General features: G+C 40.1%; 1 protein-coding gene across 2 annotated transcripts in view; it reads right to left on the bottom strand.

The window, feature by feature from the left end:
• The window catches only part of LOC118793673 (glucosidase 2 subunit beta-like), a 111490-nt gene that overhangs the window by 60794 nt on the left and 30160 nt on the right, over window positions 1-20536 (bottom strand). For both annotated transcript variants that reach the window (XM_036551903.1, XM_036551904.1), the window contains exon 9: window positions 8236-8322. In XM_036551903.1, the coding sequence (XP_036407796.1) occupies window positions 8236-8322 (87 nt within the window). The remainder of the gene's footprint in view (window positions 1-8235; window positions 8323-20536) is intronic.

The following is a 20536-nucleotide window of genomic DNA, read 5'->3' as shown; positions in this document are numbered from 1 at the left end:
TGTACCCTTGGGCAAGAAGCTTAATCCAGAACTGCCTCAGTAAATACCCAGCTGTATGGGTAACATGAAATCTATAAAACACTGTAATCTATGTAAGTTTCTTTGGATAAGAGTGCCTGCTAAATGCCAAACGTAATGTGAAAGGCTTTTCTCTTTTTTGTAACCTATTTATACATAAAGAAAATAAATAAATAATCCGGGGTGCAAATCCTGACTGTTCTTGGGTTCTGTCAACAGCATTTACTGATTGAGACGTATGGGCGTGTGTGTTTTCTAACAGGTGCTTGATGACAGAAGAGTGATGGTAACGGTGCGAGAGAAATCCCACGGATCTCCATCCTCGGGCTCTGCAGCTGACAGAAACTCTTTTTCACTCTTCAAACAAAGGACAAACTCACCCTGAGAGACGGCTTCAGATACTAAACAGTCTCCACTTTCTAGAGCTGTGAGCCACAGTGAGTCACTCTTTAACAAGTGGATCTTTTGATTATTTCTAATGACACGTATCCAAACTCCTCGCAATCTTGTTTCGCGAAGTAAAAGTTTCAGTCTCCCCCCTGAAACGATGGCGAGCAAAAAAGAAGCTTGAGCGCCTTTACTGAAAATGAGTTAAATATAGAATCTGTGAAGCAGTGCATGGTGGGATTGCAATAATGAATGTTCAGCACTAAAGAAAGCAAAGTGCCATGCATCATAGGAGCCGTAAATACCGTAGTATAACATACAGCGACTTTGAACCTGCTATTACGGTCCCTGGAACTGCCATTACGGCATTTGCATTGTACCATCTCAATGATAATGTTCTCAGCCGCGTGATTCGATCCGTAGCAACTTAAAGTGTTCGCAATATGACATTTTGACTTTTTCAAACTGTGTGCTGCTAAGTTTGGAGTGATCCGTGTCCATTTGCCCCAGGAATCTACAGTACTGTTGGATCTGTACCCGCAGCACATGGAGAACAGTCTGCAGCCCTGCACTGCCATCATCACTCTACACTGCACCCTGGTGGGACGCTGGAGGACACCACTCTTCTACCTCAGCTATTTTTATGATCGTGTTTTAATATGCGTGAGGGGGAACCTCTAAAACCTAAACTGATTACCCTGTTAGCCAGAAAAAGACAACGCCTTACTAACCGGCTTAGTCTGCATGCAGCTAACACATACATGAAATAAAAGCAACATTTCAATCTCTGATTTGAGTTGTTTTTTTTTGTTTTTCAGTCGTTATGATGTATCCTACAACTCCATAATATGCATGTGTATTAGGTGAAGACCTGACACATTGCAGTGCAGCATAGGAACATTTTGAAAAATAGAAGAGGTAACAAAATAACTACCATATAATTATGCTGACATACAATAATGGTAATTAGATGTAATGTATTTATAACAATTATTCTGTGTTATAAGTAATGACATTTATCCTATTTATGTATTTCAAAGGTTTTCTGAATTAAAATGCTCTCTAAAGCAGGTCAACCAACAAGATGGCTGCCAGGTCTCTTGAGCATGATCCAGGAAACCACCTGGGAGCATTGTTTCAGGAACATGTGTTTACTAGTACACAAGCCACTCACTCACAAACCACTACAATTTCACAGTACTCCACAAAATTGCTACACAGTACTGTTTCTCATAGTAGTATGATCATGTATTCCTGCTAAGGCTACTGTCATGTACTGCAAACAAAATCATTTCAAACAATCAGTTATCCACGGTGGCTGAGCGGTGACTTCTCTTAAGAGATATGTATATCCTGAGGTGACGGAATGGTGGAATGGTGCTTAAATTCAGTACATCCACACCATATGTTCCCACCACCAAAACCTGCATGTGGTACTAGCTCGGCGTTCAGCATTAACAAAAACTGGCGGCGCTAGTTCTAGTTCACCGATGTCCTATAAAACATAATATATAGTACAATAACATTGTATACATGTTGTTTTGTTGATATTGTAGTTATGGAACGTAATGGAAAAAAGAAATGCAACCCTGACTCCTGCGGAATAGCTGAGCAGAGCACACACAGCATTGGCACCATCTGCTGCTTGAACGCGGCACGCTGTAAATCTAAAGCTCATTTTCCACCTCGAGCAGAGAGGCGGAGGCTGCCGTGACGTTTATTGGCTCCGCTGCGGCCCTCATTAGGAGGATGTATCATGTGCAATTACCGAGAGAAAATTACAAATCACCGGGTCACACAGGAGGAGAGTTATTGCGCAGGAAATAAGATAAGGCAAACATTGATCCACATCATCAGGCACAAAATCTACCAAAAAAAAAAACAAAAAAAAAAGACCCTTCCCTCAGATGAAATGAGAAATATACTAATACAGTGTGTCGCTTGTTTAATGATTCAAAAACTGATTAAATCTGTGGGGTTACTGGACCTGGTGTTGCACATTCTAGCACCTACACGTCTTTTACACGCTGACAAAACGAAAATAAATAAGTGAGAAAACTAAAAGGCCGCTCTCTGTTTCCCACAGTGTATTAAATTCCTCAGCTTATTAAATTTATCAAATATTGTCAACAAAAAGAAAACCATGAACATGAATCAATGGTTAATGGCGAAAAAACAAAACATCACCTGTAAAACAAAACAGTAACCAAAAAAAAAAGAAAACAGATACGACAACTGTCACACCCGCAGCATTTCAGTGTGTGACAGTAGACAGTACGTGGTTAAAACTGAAAACACACCAGATAAGGACTGCCACTTCAACATCAAACAGATTGTCACAGCGGCGCAATAACAAAAACAGCCCCACGCTGATATAATTCTCATACTCAGAAGACAGGCAGGGATGGTGGAATCACAAGTCAAGCAAACAAGCCATCAAGAAGACAGGCCTCCAGTAAAGAGATGCTGGTGAATACACTGTGCATAAACAACTCCAAAAGTAGAGTCACAAGCCAACATTTCCTATTCCTCCATGAAATTGAATGTCAGGGAGGAAATCAAGTGTATCTTCCAATAATCTCAAAGACATCATTCAAACTCGCCGATGTTCTCCAGGAAATACGCAGCTGAAAGTACACACACTGATGTGCAAATCTAATAGGTTGTAGGGAAATGGCAGAAGGGAAAATAGTCTTATATTTTCTCCCTTTTAAATGTTTGACATCGCAATATCTGCACCCTTACACCGGTACTATTTAAAAATAATGCATTGAATCCAGAAAAACATATGCCCCATATATTTTACCAAAAGGCAGAATGAGGTTTCACAAAGACAACTGTGTAAAACGGATGAGAAAGTTTTAAAAATATTAAAATCTGTTTAATTCAACCCACTGACCCCTGTAGTGCTGATAGTGTATCTGTTGCAAGTCAAAGCCTATGTTAGCAACACTCCTCTGAGATCTCCAAAGCCCTGCGATGACAGCAGTGTTATTTTTGAAGGGTATTTTTACTTAACGCCCGGTTCTTGAATGTTCCTTGCTTTATTTAGGAAGGACAACTCGAACCTTTCATGTTCATGAAAGTGTCAGTGGAGGAGTGGGCAAGTTAAGCCTTCAGGCTGTTCATTTGGATGAAGGGAACGCTCACCGAGCGACTTCAGATTCTGCTTAACTGAAGATAGTGCGCAATGTCTCGGGGGAAGATTGCCACGTCGAACAATGGCCCTCTCTTTTCATTCTGTTGCTGCAGACAAGGAGGGGTATGATGAATCTTTCTATTTGCAGATTACTCATTCTCATTATCTTGAATTTGAATTAATTCTGCTCCCCTCTGTGTAACAAGAGCGTGTTTTGGCAAGTTGTGCAACCGCTGCAGAAATTAAGAATGTGTAAAATAAAGCACTGAGGTGTTTCATAGTTCTTGCTGCTCTTAACTACTTTTTTTGCAGGTGTGCGATACAACAGGAATACTATTTTGGTTTTAACTCCATTCAGTGCATCAATACCGTACATAGGTATCATTTAACCTGGACTTATTTCTTGTCTAGAATGACAAACAAATCCATGAGGATTATTCTTCCGCCCTCAGCCGCAAGGTAAATTTTGCTGAGGATTTTCCATCTTTCAGCACAGTCTGGTGCTCAGTGCCGTGTCTGAAATGAGGATGGAGTGCTCCTCCATATTTCATGTACAACATGCTCAAATTCGTCCTGGGACAGCTGGAGCCGCAAGTATTCCACACTGCCCGTCCCCAACCCCCCTCCCCCCCCTCCCCCCCCTCCGTGTTCCTCACTTGCCTCTTCAGTCTGGAGAGGAAACACCTTGAGCAGCAGCTGAGGCGGTGACTCAAACACGCCAACAGATGACCGCCTTGTTATTGCTATTCAGAAACATATGAGCAAAACCGAGGTATCAAAACAGGTAACATCTGCTACAGATGACGACGTGACGTCAGATCCTACCATTAGAAAGCAGGCCCTCAACTGATACCAATAACAGCCCACTTACTGTACTCCTGCTTCAATGTTGACTAACATTAAGTAATAATTTGGGGATTGAGCCAGAACATCAAATAAAGGCCCATGCTGTGCAATAGCTTGTGAGTAGTTGCTTGCCTGTACATTACCTTGCTACAAAAACCTGGTGGCACACGCGCCCGTGTAAGCAGTGTGTATCTCTCCACGGCAGTAACCCACACAGATGTAGAGGAGGAAGCCTCTCGCCAGCTGCGGCGGTTTCAAAGGCTCGGTGCGGGAGCCTTTGAGCTGGCGGCGGAGGCAGGTGTGGGTGGACAGACGCACAGTATCCGTATCCGTCTGGATCCGTCTGTCAGCAGGCATCGCGTGCCGGCTCTCTGAGCCGCCTGAGTGAAACCGAGGTAATGTACCGCATGCATTATTTACCAAAGTTGTCTGAGGCACAGTTTCCTTTAAAAACTTAAGCGGGTCGGGGGGGGTTATCCAAATGTTCTTGACATCAATTTTTTTTTTTTCCCAAAGGCTTTTTAGAATAGAGCAGGAGGAGTATTCCATTAATACAAATGTAGAGAGCTTTTACAAAGAGGTTCCATTTATAACCCACACTATTTTCTTGGAGTATTGTAATGGAACATCAGCAATCTAAAGGACCATGTGAAAATGATGGGGAATGAGGTGGTACCCAGAGTGTCCCTCTAAACCTTTAACTTTAGTGTCCTCTACATCATTTCTGTATGTCCTCACACTTCCTTAGTCCAGAACTTAACTGAAAAGGCACAGAAACTCCACTATGGTATCAAAATTACACTGAAACTTATTGCACACACAGGAAAAAAACTGTGGACCTCCCCAGCTTGTATTGCTAAATGAGGGAAAGAAGCACAGGTTACTTGGAGTACCATCTATTTATGCAGAATTGCACACAGCAGAATATCAATTATGTTTAAACACAGGCGCTTTCTTAAATAGAGGAGCAGTTCACAACTATCTTGACAGCTAGCTACCATAAAGTACCTTGGGTACCTAAAGTAATAAGACAGATTATCCATGGGTTGCTTCCTATCAGCAGGTATTGTGCTGTAATTGAGGAGTAGATTGTCTTGTTTAGAGAATCCCATTACTGGAGAGCGAAATGACCATTCATCTACTGCTATCAAATCACAAACAGAACAGTATAATGAATTTTGACCCACTCATACAGTGAGGAGTTCCACAACCAGGAAAAAAACATCAGATGAAACAAATCGAAGGAAATTATTGCAATTTCACAGAATGCAGCCTAATTAAAGTGTTATTCCAGACTTTTTGGATGCTACAAAAAGCAAACCGTGTGTGAATGTATTTATGCACAATTAAACCAGCTAAATATAATGGACAACTAAATGCAGGACAGTTTAACATACGCATGGATCCTCTAGTGGCCTGAAGCACAACAGAGATAATTTAGGGTCACAAAGTGCACCTTTCAGTTACGTAACCAGGGAGTCTTCAGCGGGCCCATACCCTGTGTCCTGCACCGCACTTTCATGTTATGATTATCTTAGCCACGCCAGCTTACAGTTACAGCAGAGGAAGGAAAAAAAAAAAAAAAACGGCTAATAATTTCACTTTAATGGGGTCAGGCGTGCCCCATGAGTCATTACTTGTGTTTACTTCTGGAATAAAAGTGCATAAAGAATGTGTTGTATAAGCCACTGTACAGTGGGGAGGAGCCATTATCAGCCGCAGACAGTAGCAGGAAACACAATTAGAGACTGGCCCACACAGTGCCTTTGAATCTCAGTGAAAAGGTCATCCCTGTCATTACTATTATAATCTCTTTCCTTATCAAGATTTGATTCATGGCTCTGTGTGTCTCCAAGCTGAGCCCGGTGATAGAAAGACGGCAGTGAAGACATGAACAATGTGATAAATAAATGTTACAGGCTAAATATAACCCGGCGTTAAGGGACTCATCATACATGGCTTGGAAACACAGAAGTACTGACTAACATGTAGGTATGACACACAGAGACAAGATTAAAGGAAGGAATGACGACTAAATTAAATTGTATCAAAAGACAAATATCGCAGGCTTAAGTACGAGCATGGACAGATACATAATTGCACTGGTGCGGTGTTGGTCGATCCAACGCAGATTGTGCAGAAGGAGTAAAATTTACAAAATCAAAATTTACTTTAAAAATAAAAAAAAAACCCAGAGCATAACATAACCAAGTGCACAGATAATTACCTGGATGGAAAATGATGCCTATTGATACAAATCCATTACTGGCAGGATTGATAATGGAAAGTTAATGAAGACAATCGTCTAAATATGCATTTAAACCAACACATTCACCACTCATTCAATATACAACATATTACAGGCTACATTTAAAAGTCAGTTAAATTTGTGATGAAGGGGATCCTGAGTAGCTCAGTGGTTAAGGTGATCTCATTTTATGCACCACACATTAAAACAGGGGAAGAAAAGTTTATAAAAAAAGAAATAATTTATTTTAAACATAATCAAAACATGAACCAGCATTAGCAAAGCCACAGCAAAACATAACCAACTGTTCAGGTCAATCAAGAGCTCTCAGCAGCCAGCCACTTGTATTTAATCCAGGCTAATTATACGATGAGGCTCATTAACCAATAGCTAGCCTTCCCCCCCCCCCCCACACACACACACAATTATTTGTGATGGCGAAAGGCTTCACACACAGATGACAAGTCAATTCAGCTAAGAATATCACAGGCACTGAGGCACACTTAAATGAGACAAGTGGCAGTATAGCATAGTGGTAAGGCACAGTGCTTGAAATCAAAAGTTTGCAGGTTTCATTCCCTGCTGGGGTGCTGCTGTTGTACCCTTGGGCAAGGTACATAACTCAGAATCACCTGAGTAAATATCCAGCTGTATAAATGGATATAAAGTAAAAATGTAACATGTAAGCTATGTAAGTTGCTCTGGATAGCAGCATCTGCTAAGTGACAATGATGTAACGTAAAAGAATTCAGCCACTCCTCCTTTACAACTTTCAATTTTTTATATAATCCTTTATGATTATTTACAAAACCATGCTGAATAGCCTCATGCTCCATACCATGCCAATGATACAAAAGGAGATCTAATCAATCAACAAAGTCCAAAAATATGCTAAAATATCCAATGTTAGATAAAACTTTTTAAATATTTTAAGTCAGTGATGCTGGATATCTCAGCATAAAACATTTCAAGACATTCCACCATGAAAACAATGGTAACCCTGTTAATTTGTCTCTGAAATCGCAAATATATCATCAGAGCTCAGCAGCAACACCTTTTTCTATGCTCTCAAAGACTCAGCAATAAACTGCAGGCACACAGAGAATGACTGGCGACTCTTTATCATGCTGTGCTTTATCTAACAGAGAGGAAATGAGAGGATATTATCAGCGGCTCTGCGTTCTCATGCCAGGAGATGTGCTTTATTCAGTGTCCTCCTCATTACCCTGCCTTCTCCTCAGCCCTCTGTCTCTGTAAAGCGGGTTGTGTTCATTATCTAACACACAGAGAGGTCTGTCAGCAGCCATACAAGCACACAATTAAGCATGTGCGCGGCACCGTGGCTGCTGGGATTCTTCCAGTTGTCTTGGTGCCGAGATGCCAGGCTGGCCTTTCGGAAAACCACAACGGACTAGAGCGAGTCAGACGGACCGGCAAGGTGAGCGATGGACGCATTCGGCACACTGCTTCGTGGCAATGGCACGCACCCTCCGGGAAAACTCAGGGGGGTGACGCGGCTGGGATTCGTAAGGGAGAACGACAGGGATTTGCGCAGCCGGGCTATGGTGTATGGGGGCAGCTAAATGGATGAGCTCACCTTCACCCCACCATCAGTCTTCAGGCTCTTCCACAGCGTCTCCTGGAAGAGGGAGAGGTCAGCCCGGTGGGAGCCTCCAAGCAGGGCCTGTGGGGAGGAGAGACTGATGAGGGCCGGTACCAGCACAAAAGTGGCACAAGCTAACCTGTGGCGCACTGCTTAGGCCAAATTATTCCGCAGCAAACCATGAATCCACACAGCAAATCATCCATCCTACATCTGGTCCCAAAAAAAACACTATCACATAACAGTATGCTTATTTCTGGGGATACAAATAAGTCTTTTTTTTTTTTTTTTACCCCATGCAGTAATGAGTCAGAGAAAGCAATCAACTAAAAAGTCAAAAGGGCCAAGGCGCTGTACAATCTTAAACACCATTCCAGGCCAGGTAATGCCTACTGACATAACAATATACAGAACAAGATATCAAGGAAGCAATGTCCACCACAGAATATTACACTGACTTGTGCTTTTCAGTAGAAGGGAGAATGTGCGCTTGTGCATTAGAATGCACTGTGGCAGCGAGCCTCTCAAACACACTGTAGGGTTGCCTCTCCAGATAATCCCGAGCAAAGAGGTGAGGTGACCTTTGAGTGTTGTGGAAAATTAAGTTGCAGCACGGACGTCCTCTCTCTTTGCCAGAATAATACTGTCTACACAGATTTTTAGTATCATTGTAAGCAGAGTCATTTACACAAATACAAAATCTGCAAACCCTTCTGTGGCACATTCAGTATGAACATGGCAATGTTAGGATAGGATAATATAATACACAGGCTTCATATACAGGATAGTATACACACTCACATTGCAGATACCACTTTAGGAAATGTAATGAAATCCTCAAAAACAAAACCATGTCCAATTTAACACATTTCATTAATTCAGACGGACCTAATAAATATTACATTGCTTACTATATACAAAATACAAAGTTTTTGTAAGTTTGGGTTTCTGTGCTTCTTACAAAATATGTAAGAAGCATAGAAACTCATTGAAATCACATATTTGTTCTGCAATATTAAGTGGGTTACACTGTATGTACAATTCTTTTCAGCTGGGATAATAATTACACTATAAGGTCATTTTATTAATCAAATAAGACCTCATAAATCATTTTACCAGTGGTCAATACGAACAGCTGACTTACTGAATATTTAAAAGCACCATATTTAAAATCAGGTTTTAATCAAGCACTTTCGTAGAGGTGTCTGTGACTGGAACTGTTAATGAATTCTCTAGAGCAGAGACTCAGGTGTGACATGCTATTACCAAGCCTACTTTTCTATCTCTAATTTAACTTGATAAAGGGCCAAGAACACATTTACACCTATATTCATGGTTTTAAATTGCTGCTTTTTACATAGAGAAACACAAAATGCAAATTCAAAAGAAATATGCGAGATTCATGCAGACCCAACGTTCCGAAAACCTTATAAACTTGAAACTTGGGAACACTGCACTTCAAAATAAAGTCAACTATTGCAAGCTTGAGATAAATGTGTCTGTGTGCTGTCTGATCATTGGGAATATTAAATTCAATAAAGAATGAGGTAACCACTAATTTTATGAGCTTCGCAAGGTTTCTGTCTGCATCTTCTTTATCTTATTCAACAAAAACCGTTGCGCACCATATCTGAAACCTATCCAATCCTTGAGCATTCAACCACAGGTTACATGTTATGCTAATTAATCCCTAGCACATACAATGCATCTTGGAAATCAATAACAGACATGAGCCACACTAAACTGTTCCCTATGCTTTCGATTTAACTTACAAATTTAAACATTAAAACAAAAAGCACTGAGGAAAAAAAACAGAAAGCAAAGTAAGACAGTAATTGAAAAAAATATTAATACTGCATTACACCACCTTCCTCTGAGCTTATTAGGTTTGTTTCATTGCTGGAGTCATAGACCTGATTTCTGCACTGATGTTTTGTTCAGCTTCATATGAATTTTTAATTGGCCATTGCTATGGAAGCAGCACTCAGTTTGTAACAACCACGCCATGCCAGCTGACACAGATAGCCCACCCCAGGAGCAGCAAACAAAACAACAGACTTTTTAGGAAAACTTGAGAAAATTTGTTACAAAATAAAACATTTATAACAGCTGCAAATCTGGCACACTATTTTAGCCTGTAAGCATACACATCAAAGCATTTACTACCATGTACAAAATGTTAAAAAAAAGCTTTGTGTTATACTGGGAAGAAGGAATTACTCCAGTTCCATCTACGTCTTTCCACCATGGAGAGCAGTAAAATATCAAAGCAATCAAATTCAGCTTATAGTGCATTCTGCTGTGCTGCATGATACATTTTCTCATGCATTAGATAAATGAGAAACAGATGAATAGACATTATTCGCCCTTGACTTCCCATTTACTCTCTGGATTTTGGCCATACTGCACAGGGTTCAGTGTGCTGCATATAATACATAAATTACGTATAAATCATGGACACTGGGCCAAAAATTTTAAGGTCAGCATCAAAACATACGTACATGCTACGTATGTCAGAGCTCAAAGGTAGTACCAAACTGTCAAAACAGCTACCCTCCTCCACCTCACCACATAATCACTCTAGGTGCTGAGGAGAAGGGGCTAGAACTGTCCCCGTTGTTGCCTCTAGTGGCCCAGCCATGGCCATGAGTCCTTACCTTTCCCTCATCTCTTTTTGTGAGCTGCCATAGTGTATCTCTGCCGAGGCTGCAAAGTGTTGCATTACCCCATTGCACACTGCACCCAAATTGCCTGGCCATCCCATGCTACCAATCCCCTCTCCTTCCCTCCCAGCCTCTTTCCCTCTCCCTTCTTCTCTCCCCCCTCCTGCCATCCAAGCACTGCTCCTGCCCAGCCCCTGATGAGTAGCGTTTCCCCTCACAATGGACAAGATGCCTGGATCATCGTCACATTGTGACCCTCATGACGATCCTTCCCCGGCTACTGTTGGATGGAAGGTCCTCCTCACAGCCTGCCTGACCCCACCATGTCATTCTTCCAGCCACACACCAGTCTTTAATGTTGAAATGATGCAATGACCTGATGCCATTCAAATTGATTGTTAATATTACACTGTTTTCCAGGGGTCTCTCCCAGGATCAGGAAGTCATTTTCCAGTTTTTACAATTCCCTGCATAAATGCACAGTGTTCAGGACTTTTTGACAATTCAGTTGTAAAAATGTACTGTACCATATAAAGGAAAGCTTGTTTGATTTATTTATTGACTGACTCTTTAACTAAAACTCCAAACTACATATGAACATATTTTAAGGGACACTGCCAGTATTAAACATATATTGAAGTGCAAGGACACATTCATAATTTCAGGAAATGTAAAATTCACTAACATGGTGATGTCTCTTCAATTAAGCACTATGAATTACACATATAAACATTTTTAACAACATTTGAATCTGGTGGCTGAAATTAATGTAAAATGTTACTAATATATATAAAGAGATTTTATGTCTATTATACAAAGATGCTATGTATAATGTAAGTGTAAACCATTCTCTTTTATGACTAAACTATACTTCCCGTTGGTATTGCAGTATAAGCAGTATGAACTGGATCACTATTCTCCAGCAGTGGAGAGTTGGGTTCCTCTAAAACAACTTTATAAAAATCCAGTCTTGTCAACCCTAGGAAGACTATACTTGACTGCGAAAAACTTCAATAAAAAATGTAATAAGGCAATCCAAAATAATAACATTACTACTCTCATCAATATTACTTAGTAAAGGAAACATGCTCTTGACTTGTAATGGCTGTCAACACAGTTATGACTCTAAATGTACAGTCGGGATTCAAAGTGCCTCTGTTCACATGGTGCCAGGTGGAATTAATGGGCTGGTGGCAGAAGGATACCCAGTGGGAGGCAGTCTTAGACGTCATTAACCTGTTGGGGAGTCCTGTCAGAGGCTGTAAGGAAAACTACTATACATTCATACATGGCAGTATAATCTCTGCCAAAGAACGAATTGTGAGGATAATTCAGAAACTGAAGTGCTTACTGCAAATCACATCAGATGCAAGGCAAAGATACTGTTAAAAGAAAAGTTGTTATAGTCGGCTTAACCTTTAAATAAACAGTGCTTCCAAATGATGTACTTTCAATCCAAACCATGCAGCTTTCCCTTTTTATAAAAATACTGTGAGCACTTATATGTGTGTGTGTTTTATACAGGAAAATACACATTGATACATTAACAATGAATTCTGGTCTATAAGAAAGTTCTTTACTATTGGCTGACAAAAGTGCACTTACTGAATCAAAGCTAGATAGAAAGGTAACAATGCCTCATGAAGTTGACAGTGATTCAATCCTTAAATTACAGTGCACTGTAATTTACCTTTAGGAAGTAATACGCTAATGTGCTCCCAAACACATCACAATGAATTTTTTAATCCACTGTGTAATGGTTTTACAGTAGCCATTATAATTTATTTCTGACACTTGCATCGAGTGTCATGTCATACAGGCAGAGTCCACATAATTATGAGAAATCCACATTTCCTCTAAGAAACTTCCACTAGGAGCACACAGTGAAAGGCCTCATAATCTTAAATACCTCTCATTATAAGACTGATTACACCTGATTCGGAAGGAATCACATGCCTCCTCTGTTTTTAGATCTCTGTTTGAAGCCCTTAGGATCCTTTTCATTTACCTCACAATTCAGATTGCCAACAACTGCCACATTGCACACAGATTTCAATATTCAAACTCGTGCTCCAAGTGTAGCAAAGAGCATGTAGTCACCCAAGCAAACATGAGTGTGTGGGTGCTGCCACAGTTGATGGTGTGCTCACAAGCAGCTGCGTACACAACTGTTGCAAGGTGAAGTACAGGCCTTTTCGGTGGATGTTTGTATGTTTTATGGTGTGATTAATAACCATCTGGACAGGGGGATGCGTTTTGCATGTAACATTAGAGCAACGTACAGAATGATTCTCATTAAAGGAGCGAAAAAGAATGATTGCTTCTGGTAAACATTTTGTCATGTGTCATTGCAAGGGTAAACAGAAAAAGGAGATCTCCACCGGGACGCGGTCAGGGAAACGATCTTTTTTATTTTCATAGGCGGAAAGCAAAGCCTGAGAGAGGGAGAATCCCATGATATTATCGAAAGTAACACCCATCCCCAGACTGTAAGGAGACCTAAGCTCATCAGCAGGTTATTACTGTGGAACGGGATGCGGCTCTTTATTACAGCGTGGTGAGGGTGTCACACAGACCCTGTTGTTTTCATGTTTTTTCACCACAGCCGGTGGACAGGACATAAAGACAAATCTAAACAAAAAGCACTGTACTGTTTCATCTGAGAGTGATAACTGGTTTTGTTGAATCGTTTTTTTTTTTTTTTCTTCTGGAGGGTTTCGGAATGTTCTTTTCCAAAGCGAACCCGACAGAAACAAAATGACACAAACATAATAAATTGAATAAACTATCACCTTTCTTAATGTATAAATGCGGGACGACTCCATAGGATCAATGTAATGCGCACTGGTATGGATTTACTCGGTTTCAGAGCTCAGAAGATATTTTATTGAGGCCATAGGGATGGTTTATCGTCAAGCTAAATGCCAATGTAATTATTAGTGTCTGGAGACAGTGGGAAGGAAACGGCGTCCTGAGGCAGTATACCATATTTAATTAATAAATGTCACCCGGTTGCGAGGGAGACTGTGTGCGAATGTGCCGCTGATTCTGTTCCCTGAGTGAAACTGCACAAAGCCCAGGAAATGATAAATTGCAAGGCCTTAAAAGCAGAAGGTGGGGGAAAATGCATGAGTAAAACATATACTATTTTATAAATGACTCTGATCATGAAAGCCAAAATAACATGGAGAAAATAAAAAATACATACACACATAAATGTTAAAATAGCGACAAGCAACGGTTTAATTTTAATCAATCTTACCACAGCACGCTGCATAGTCCTGGTTCTGAAATCAGACTCATGCTCTTTACTGTATGTCATTCGTTGTCCTTAAGGAAAAGAGAGAGGCTTATGCAATCCCTAAGAAAAATTATCTATGGCTTTGGACTTCCTGCGTAATGATCTACAGCAGTTGGCACAGTAAACTGACACTCTTTCCCCTTGGTGAGATCACTCCAGCGTCTACCATACATCTCCATCCAGGCTGCCATACTGTCACTCATCTCCGTCACCCTCTCCCGAACAGCAGTTGACGGAGTCTGGTTGTCATGGAGGGAGTCCCCCCCCACCCCCACGGGCGAACTGTTCCCCATCCTGCCACTCCGAACAGTGCATTAGGCTGCGCTGGTAGGATGGGAGGTTGTGTGGTGTGCCGTTTCAGTCTTTATATCACTCCTCCAGAATCTGTATTTCCAGATCTTTCTCTCTGAGCTTGTGCTGTAGCCCTGAACAGATATGACAAATAACAGAGATGAGATCTCGGATCACTGTTAAGAAACACTCACGAAAGGCCTTTTTCCAACCTACTTAGGGGGACATTGTTTCTCGCTCAGTCTTCAGAGGGTGATGTTGCTATAAATAGGACACTTTGTTGCATTTTAAAACAATTGCACTGTTTCAGAGACAACTGTCTGATGACAGCTGATCCAGTCTCACCAATCAACCTATGCTGTCCACATGGATGGTCATTAATCAATCTTAGGCTGCGCACTGAATTCTTTGTTGTTGTTTTTTTCTGCTTTACTAAGAAACACCACGATGGAAAGGTCACAATCGAAATACCACTATGCTATTCTTTACAAGCTAATGGAAAAAATGGAAATGCTATAAGATATATAAGACTAATAATGTGAGGTAAAGGTCACAGCTGAAGTCTTGAAAGCAAAGGCTTTGTTACGGAATACAGACAAGCAGAATGCATCCCTTTACCGAGCTCTCCTGTGAAGGCTACTGCATGGGAAGAGTGTATAGCCACACACCATGACTCCACAGTTTGGATGTGCACTGGGACAAAGAGAGAGCGCTGAATTGGGGATCACGCCATCTGTGGCCTTCTTTTCTCCCTCACTCCCTCATGCCTCACCATGCCACACCTCATCCAGTAAATGTCAGACGGATAAAAGGCAAGTCAGAGTGATGGATAGAAAAGTTGCGCCGTATCAAAAGTTGGATCACCATTAATCTTATGATTTAAAAAGAGGTTGGAAAAAAAAATAGTTGCAGTTAATCATAATTTTGAAATAGCATGAGTGTTTTTCACTGACGTTAACACAAAAATCCGAATGTTTTTTTGAGCGTGTAGAATTACTTTAGTGAGAAAAGATATCTTGTTATAATGCAACTTCCTATTTCTTAACATGTTTTGGCTTTTTGTGTCTTCGTGTAAAATGTTTCTGTGATATCTCAAAGAATACAGTATAGTGAAGGCTCACATTTTTCAAATGTTCAGTCACATCGTCTCAGGTAATATTATTATTACAGTCTACTCACAGTTTCTCTTTGGACCTGAAACTGAAACCAGACATCTGATGAAAATTTCAGGTTTACAGAAAAAAGACATTCAAATACTATGAAGAATGAAATGTTTCCCTTATATAAATGCCCCCTTATATAAATGTTTTATTGTTTAACATTGTAAAATTTATATTATTGCTCTGGCAAAATAAACCAATACTCACAACACCAACACAGTGGTAATTCTATAACTCTGCAGACAGTTCACTTGCTAGCTGCTTGTTTCAAATACACAATTGGACGAAGTGGTAGGGTAGTCATGTACTGTATGTCAGGCTACTGATACTGTGAATAGCTCCAACTCTTTTTCATCTCTCTCTCTCCCCTATCTGCATACCCAGTGCTCCAGTGGCTATCAGCAACACATACAGGAAAATGCATCAGCTCTGGCCTGTGGCATAGGCGTAGGATATTCCGGAAGTTGCATCTGTAGTATTCTCCACTAATGTTTCACTGTTTGCAATGCCTGTGAAAAACCAATATCGGTTTAACAATAGTGCAGAGACATAAATAATGAATCACATTTTCTGGTAGAAAAAATCCTGAATGTATTTTGAATTTTGAGCAAATGTAGCATTAAAATCTGTTGAATGCGAAAGTAAAATTTCCCTCTAAGTTAATTCATCTGTATACACGTACAAAGCCTCTTTTAATGTCTAAGATTAATCAAAATTAGTTTTAAGTGAACACATTTTACACACTCTCCCCATACTAGATTAAATGAGTTAAGACAGAGACAATGAAAATAAAAAACACTTTGCAGCTAGTGTGAAAAAGTAATACCCTCTTAACTGACCTATGTTATGACTACCCTTACTGCTACTGACTGATTTGCTTTTGTACTTCAAACAGCATGCATTCACCACCTGGCAGGTCAGTAGAACAAGTCTTCATTAAACATAGTTGTCTGTTTAGAATATCATCATGTTGAGTGCTATAGCAAACAGTTAATACAGTAACTAATGATCAAATATTTAAGGTGAGATATGCACCTATTCTTACGTACAATGTTGTGTATCTTAACTGAACGATCTGATAACATTTTACCTAACTGATAAAACAAGACAACTACATTTTCAAGGATGCATAAACCTTTGCATATTGTATTACAATGCCTACAACGACATTATTGTTTGAAAAAAGATACAATTAAAAGATGTGACACTTACAGACCTCTAGGAGCCCACTGTGATTCAGGAGATGAAGCTCTCTTGACTCATCTGTGAGTGAGGGAGATGCTGTTCTCACATGCCTGGTGTTAATTAAATGAGACAGATTTACCGTCCAAAAGCTGAAAATTAATGTTTAATGTCATGTTCTCCCCCAAGAGACTCAAAACTGTACAGTCACATGCTAAAGAAAATGGGAAATAAATAAGTCAACACCACCAAAAAAAAAAAAATCCATTGTTATATTTGTCATATAGTTTTGGAAAAACTCCAACTGAACTGAAGATTGGTTTTCATGCACATTTCTTTTCCTTTTGCCAATGACTCACCGGTACTGTGTCTAAAATTATCAACAGAAAACAGTGATTGGAAAATGTAAAATGCTCACAATGTAAATGCAGCGCAGCACGCTGGAAAAGAGCAATTGTGTGGTGAAAGAAGTCACTTAGCAGTACTTCGGCGATATCTACAAAGAACATTTTAATTACCTTCATAGCAAAAACAGCTTTGAACTTGAGTGGCACTCCAGAGTGGAGTGCATACCTCCACCACCCTTAATAGCTGCCCCATCAACCCTAAAACCGAATCATTTCTTCCTTGTCCCTTAGGCAATCATTTCAATCAATATTAATCCGAGTTTGAGTTTAACTTTTTCTTAGTTATAGTTATCCTGTTCATCACAAAAAGACACACAAAGAAACAATGACATAATCTCCAATCCGCCTCCTGGCAGAGATGAAGACTCACAATAAAAACACACTTTAAAAAGCAGAATTTGGCTTCACATAGCATTGCCTGTAAGCTGCTAGCCTGACAGCACAATGCAACATATCTATAACGTGGGAGCAATCTGCTTCCAAGGTTACAGACTTACAGACTATGGCAGGAGTCCTGTAGATAATTTTGGTACAGACCTGCTTAAAACCCACAAGCCCTTAGAATAAACTTTAGTAATCAAATCCCTGCATAGTTGCTTTGGTTTGCTTGCTGGTGCTACACTCCCTCACATTCTCCTCTGTGAGGTGCTGTCTTTATCACGTAAATGTTGCATCATGAAGATGTCCAGACTCTGTGTTTGCATGAAAAGGACCTTTTACCCAGAGGATTTTTACCACCATTCAAACCCTGCCACGCTTGTTGGTACCAATGAACATGTGCTCCAAAACATACCCCGACTTCACCACTTCATGTGCCAGATCTCTTACAGACAAAACCAGACAAAAACAATTGGCAATTGATTGTTGCCTGGACTCTTTTGTGCCTAAATAGGGTCCAGAGTAAGGACAAAAGACAGAGCACTTACATAATAGAAAGGTTTGGGGGGGGGGGGGGGGGGGGGTCATAGTACTGTTGCATTCCTTAAGTTACATCTCTTACTGATGTACCACACAAAACAGAAGGTTAAATTTGTACAAAAAAAAAAACCACAAACCAAGCAGGATACAGCTTTAAGAAACTGAAAGCCAACAACTGCTCTCAGCAACCAAACACCTGGCTTTGATCCAAAATACTTAAACAGGTAAAGCTCTTTAGCCAATGGCTGGCCTGTCATCACGCACACACACACGCACGCACGCACGCACACACACACACACATGCACACACTCTTCCACATGCAGAGGTTTATCCACAGTGAAATCAGAGTGGTTTATTGTCAATACTGAAAATATAAAACAAAAAAAGAGCGTCCTCAAGGCATCTGCCCAAACATACACCACACACATTAGCACACACATAAAATATGTTTCTGCTATCACATCAGCATAGTTTATTTGGGAAATAGGTGAGGGTTTATCCATCACACTTCTATAAGCCTGATCAAATGACAACCCTACTAGCAGGGATAAAAATACTTGCCTGTTTATTGTATGGCATCACTGGTGCAGATACGATTACATCTAACTTGCATCAGAGACATATTTCTTGGTCCAAAAATGTTGCTGCTGGAAAATCTGCTTTTATACATAATTACAAGTCATTAATTTATTAAGATTTAAAATAATTGATTTTCAAGGTTCAAAAAATTGTCAGTTATTAAAATTAAATTAGCAATGTTATTATATTAATGACTTGCATATGATGTTAATCACTGAAATTTATGACCTAGTCAACAAATAAAAAAGTATGGAAATAAATGTGGAAGATTGCCCAGTATGATACCACAGAAAAACAACTGGAATCAACATAATACTTCAAATGAATTTTAACTGACCACTTTCAAAATACAAATATACTTCTTACTTGAGTGTATAGTATGGTTTGAGAATACACATAGCAATAGTTTCCCATTCTCTTGAGTAAACTGAATATTAAAATGTAACATTAACATTTAGTTGCTTTGCAGAGAGTCTTAAACAGAAGAAAGTACATTGCCTATATGCTATCTATTTATACATGTAGACATTTACTATATCATTTTTGGGGTACAGTAAGCACCCTGCTCAAGCATACAGTTCCCCACCTAGGAATCAAACCTCTGGGTAGCAAGACCGAGAGCAGCTGCACCATTATATAGCACTGCTGTAATATTTAAGGATTGTGACATCACTTGTGTGCAGTAAGGTGTGAATTCTCACTTCCTGACATGGGGGCTAATGCCAGTTAATGACAACACATTGGTAGAAGATTATTAGGTAGATATTTTGGTCTTTAAGCAATTATAATTAGAGCATTTGAGCAGTTTAAAACTGTATAGCTAGCTCACTACTCAATGATCAGAGGAGTGTATGGAACTGGTTCTGAATATGAAAATGAGTATGGCGCAGTTTTGGTTAATTCGACTTTACTAACCTCATAATAACAGCGGCACAGGCTCTATATTGGCTGATTCTGGTTGTGGCGCCCGTTGAAATAGTATTTCATACAGTATAGTGTATACTGCAGAATTCACCTTCTCCTGAATTATTACGATGTTTGTCGTATAATTATTAGCCTATACAGCTACTAGCTCAATATATGATACTGATTTACAGAAACAGTGCTTTCAACAAGGATTAAATCCAAAATGTAAAAGTGTACTGAGTGTGATTGTTTGAAGGAATTTAAGTGTTGGATTAAGCATTGCAGAGAATGAATACGAAATGATGAATAAATACACGCCTGTGCATTTCCTAGCGCTACCACCTTTGCTAAGCAGTGCGTGACTCAGTCCTATGAGTTTTTGCTTATCTGCCCGTCCTTCGGTCCGCACAGTGGGATATACGAGGGATTACTGAACTCGCTGGTTAAGAAAGCGCTCCAGAGTCAGCCATTTTCCGTGCAGTGTTTTCGCTGAAACACACACACACAGGCACACGCATGCACACACACACGGGAGCTAAGACGAATCCCTTTGTATGCCGCGGTGAAGGCGATAGCAGGGCCATCATGCATATTCAATCAGACGCTACTCTAAATTCTGATTAGTGGCTCCGTCGATGCCTGTCCTCACTCTGTGTGGTATTGCTGTGGCATTTTGACAGTGATTACATCTTTACATTATAAAGAGCAGACATTAGGCCTCGCTTGTTTACAAATAACCACCAAATGATGGCTGGGACGCAACAGAAGGAGGAGGGAGCCTGCCGATGATGGGCTCTGGGATCTCAGTGATTATGCATTTATTTATTTATTTATTTTTAAGAGTGCTGAAGCATGTGATGCATTGTGGGAACTTTGGAGTATTTTTT

This window comes from Megalops cyprinoides, chromosome 18 (genome assembly GCF_013368585.1).
Source record: "Megalops cyprinoides isolate fMegCyp1 chromosome 18, fMegCyp1.pri, whole genome shotgun sequence".
NCBI lineage: Eukaryota > Metazoa > Chordata > Actinopteri > Elopiformes > Megalopidae > Megalops > Megalops cyprinoides.
This window is presented reverse-complemented; position numbering and strand designations above follow the sequence as displayed.